Below are 4,628 nucleotides of genomic sequence, written 5' to 3' on the forward strand. Positions count from 1 at the left end.
GTTAGATTAATCTTGATTGACATGTTTTTATCATTCATATCTTATATATTAAAAATTATAAAAAAAAATGAAATATCAATGGAAATCCTAAATTCTAATATAAAAAATTCAGAATTAAATTTCAAGTCGGGTTAGGTCAAGTTGAACCAATCTAAGGCCTCAACTTGAGCCCAACCCAACCCAACCCAACCCTAACCCAAGGTTGAAGTTTTTCAACCCTAATCTGCCCTAGAGTAAAAAGAAAAAAACTTGATTCAAACTCTATTCAAATTCAGGATAGATAAGGACAAGTCCGGCTTATCAGGGCCAAACTTTTACCATAGAAGCAACCTGTATCCCAATCATCCACTATCTAACCTTATCTTGACACGTGAATTCTCCTGTCGTGATCCTCTTGGTAAGAAAGTTATGGTTTTCACAAGAGGTACGTGTAGCTGCCTGTATAACACGAGATTAGAATCAACAAGAATTACTTGTGGCAATAGAATTCTCTGTATACTTACCCTTTTTCCCTTTCTTTTCCTTCTGGATGACTTGATAGGATCACCCAACAAAATAGGCTGAGGAGAAACCACGTTGGTTGGCTGGGATGAAGGCCTTGTTGATGAGTTATGAGCCCCACACGGGAAGAGCATCTAAAAGTATCTTAAAACCAAAACCCAGAATATCCACCGTACCAGAGATCGCAGATACCCTGATTTCCTCCCGTTATTCTCCTGAACCCACCACTTCATGATATCTATATATTGCAACGCTTGGTTTTCTAACTTCTTTATTAGAAATACAGTTTTCCATATTTTTCTCTTTTTGAAAATCGTTTTGATTTGGAGATAACAACACAGTAGACATAGAAGGAGGGATTATTATATTATATTGAGAATGGCTGCAGGTTTTGTTGGAATATGGATGAGTGAGCTTGCAAAGCTTGGAGAGAAGGTGAGACCTAATAGACCACCCAACCATCACCACCAGAAGCTACTCAGGTCTACCCATCGCTCATCATCTATTGAAGAAGAAGGGGAAGAAGTGAGGGAGGAGGAGGAGCCTTCTTCTTCTTCTTCTTCTTCAGTCAAATTTCAGCTGAAGAGTAGCAGCCACCAAGATGTTCAAGTTGTGAAAGTGCAACGCCAGGCATCATCTCTCTCAGAAGAAGCCACCATTTGTATGCTTATGGACCGCTTTTCACCTTCTTAATCAATTCCTTCATTTTTGGAATATATATATATATATATATATAAGACACACTGTATTTGTATCATCTCTGTATTGTTCATAGTGAATAAATCAGCTCAGATGTTTCTGCAGTCATCAAATTGATGATGATGAACAACAAATCCCTGTAACTTATAAAAGTATGTAATCGCTGGTGGCAGTAGCAATAGTATCTGGTGATTTTTTTCCTTTTAAAAAATGATGCACTACTGTTGATGGAATTTAAATCATGAGTTTTAACTTTTGGGAGTATGTTTCCTGTGAGGGAGTGCGATTTTGTGCAGAAAGGCCAATTGAAGTATACGAGAAAGCATTCATAGAGAAGTCATTTTCTATTTCATAGGAGGTAGGCCTATCATTTTGCTTCCAAAGTCATTTGGTGCGGGGGTCACACTGCTCATTCCCCCATAAAAACCTTTTTTTCAAATTTTTTTCCTGAGAATTTGTTTTCTGAACATCAGGAGTTGTCTACACTTCACCACATTTTTATATTTTTGAGAGAATGCCATCATCTGGCCTCTGTGCAAGACCAATGCACCGAGGCTTCGGAAAGGGGGAGGTTGGTCATTGCACTGCCCTTGTGTTTACCCTAGAGTGTACTTCCAGATTCATGGGGAAGTGGAAATAAGGCATTGACCTACCCATCGTCCATCATTATGAGTAGCTTTCTTTTACCCTTTTATTTATTTTTTTGGGTAAAGTAAGGTTCCAAAAGTTTACAGCTGAGATCAGATGTCTCACCCTTAATTATAATTTATCAGTATCCTTACCCATACGAGGATGAGGATTAATTATTTATCAGAATCCTAACCAATGCGAGGATGAGGTTGAGAATGAATTAACAAACCATGATGCTAGGTGCAGGCTGTAGTGTCTGGGTGAGATCCCAGCTGATGCGCCCTACTAAAGGAAACAAGTGAGCGTTGGGTGCATGCCAAGACCCTCCCAGCCGTTGAATGCTCACTGCCACTCACCCTAGAGGATCCAGACTCGGGATAGATTTACACTGGGGGAAGTGGGGAGGGGCAAGGCTGGGAAGAGAGGGAGTATTTTCATTAAGAAAATAAAGAGGAAATAACCAAATCCTTCACCCGTTCTTTCAACATTGTCTGAGAAAGCAACCAAACGCAGCATCCAGCCTCGTGGGAAAAAGACTACTGACTGGAATATTTCCTTGAGAGCTATTATATCCCCCAAGACTGGAATTACCCCAGGGAAAGTAGTACCCCAATTAAGACCATCCATCCCTGTAGTAGTCTCATTTGTTACAGTTGACCACCATTTTTTCAACTCAAATGTAAGCTTATAGGATTCAGATAACATACATGGATGTAATCACCAGAAGGATTTTCATGTTAGGTAAATGAATACTGTTTTTTCTTTTTCTTTTTTCAATCTTTTTCCCTCAAAGAAACATATTGAACGAATAGACATTTATTTATGGATATTAACTATACAATTAAACATTAATGTACAGGGGGCCAATTCTCTTTCTTCCTGGGGCTGAGTGTTGGGTCAGTATAGCGGTACAACCATTGAAGGGGTCATGAAGCCCTAGCGTGCAGGGCAACCAACAATCCCTACACCAGAACCAAATGAAGAGTTCAAATCTTCGGGGGTCTTCTCCCTCTGGCTTCTTTCTGAGTCAGGATCATGAATGCATTGGAAGGGTTGTCCGAGGAAGGATGGAATTGGCAAGCTCTTCATTCACTTTCACTGGAAGTGGTGGCATCTGATTCATTACACCGGGCATGTCATTCAAGCTGCAACAGGTTTGTGAGTCAGCATGACTGATAAAAGAGAATATATATCTAGAATTATAAATAATGTTTGAGTGACCATCTATCTAGATTCTTAATAATGAGGAATGAAATTAAACACAATATTATTACATGGACTACACATGCAAGGGAATCACTGAATCACATGGCCAGATTTCCACACTCAAAATATCACCAGTGGCCCAACCACCAAAGGAAAACCAGAAAAATCTAGCAAATAGTTCAGTCGGCACATTGGATGCATGTTATCCAACATTGTTAATGAAAGTTATGCCCCCCCGGGAATGTTGGCTATATAAACTGATTTTACCCCAGTGTCGTTTCCTGAGCAAAGCATTCAAGATGATGACGGAATAAATATGGCATTCGGACAAGAAAATAAATAATGTATTGCTAGTGATATACTAGCCTTGCAGGTGTCTCAATTCTCATTGCAGTAAATGCATATTCACTTGCATCTTCCTGCATGTGTCTGCTGGTACTGTACACATGAGGCATGCATAACCAAAGCCAATAAAGCATGCGTGTGTTACTTCTTCAAGATCTTTTTTTTTTTTTTTTTTATGGTGATAACTTACTCCCTCAAGATCATGATGATATTTTCTCAAGCTTGGCAAAAGTAATTGATGTTCTTTAGTTATGTCTTTGAAAAATAAAACCAAGTCAATAAAGCATGCGTGTGTTACTTACTCCTTCAAGATCATTAGGATATTATCCCGCGCTTGGCAAAAGAGATTGACATTCTCCCTTATCTGCAAAAAAAAAAAAAAAAAAAAAAAAAAAATTATAAAAAATTATAAAAGGAATTGGCTCATTTCTTTTCGCCACCATGCATGTATTTGCCTCTGCTAGTTTAACAACCGACAAATCACTCTAGATAAAATTTATGAAAAATAACTTCACCCAATCTAATCATATATGATAGCACAAATGTTGTTAGTTTCCTAAGTCACAAGTTTCCCACTTAGGTTCACATTAGTCTTTGAGCTTACATTCACCCAAAAAGAGTGTTTGAGCTTTACTTATAACAGAGATTTTTAACATGACGATAAAGTTATCTTAATGATCCACTAGATTTAGCTTGGAAAGCTCAATTAGTCAAGTAGGCCATTGGATACATAAATCACCCCCGAATTCTCCACATCACATTTTGTGCTCCATTCAATCATACAGATTTTCTCCATGTATTACAACAATCAAATTAGCGATAGGATAGACAGGATACCATGTGAATAGGCTACATGTTGTGCGCTAATTAACCTGATGCTAGGCAGATATTTGAAGCAGTTATCTTGACAAGCCACGAAGAAAACTCAGGACCCTTATTATTCAATTGTCATAATAAATGTTTCTTTTACCTAGCTATTTTTATAGGACAGTCATACAACATGCTATGATGTATGGTGCAGACTATTGGGCAGTTAAGAAGCAACAACAACAACAACTTAGCCTTTCCCCAACTAAATGGGGTTGGTTACATGGATCCAAGAGAGGGCAAAATAAAAGAATAAAAAAGGAAGAAGAAGGAAACAAAGCAACACCTCAGGAACATCCCGCCAAAAAAGGATCAGTTTGATGGAGGGCCAGGTAGGGAAAGAGAAGGAAACAGAGTTGCTGGGGGGGGGGGGGGGGGGG

General features: G+C 38.7%; 1 protein-coding gene across 1 annotated transcript in view; it reads right to left on the reverse strand.

The window, feature by feature from the left end:
- Nucleotides 1-2,567: 2,567 nt before the first annotated feature.
- LOC122083718 overlaps nucleotides 2,568-4,628 on the reverse strand; it is a gene marked incomplete at its 5' end in the record, with an annotated part of 7,731 nt that continues 5,670 nt past the window's right edge. The window contains 2 exon segments of the mRNA XM_042651603.1: nucleotides 2,568-2,975; nucleotides 3,684-3,745. Coding sequence (XP_042507537.1) covers nucleotides 2,864-2,975; nucleotides 3,684-3,745 — 174 coding nt within the window.

Source organism: Macadamia integrifolia, chromosome 7, assembly GCF_013358625.1.
Source record: "Macadamia integrifolia cultivar HAES 741 chromosome 7, SCU_Mint_v3, whole genome shotgun sequence".
NCBI lineage: Eukaryota > Viridiplantae > Streptophyta > Magnoliopsida > Proteales > Proteaceae > Macadamia > Macadamia integrifolia.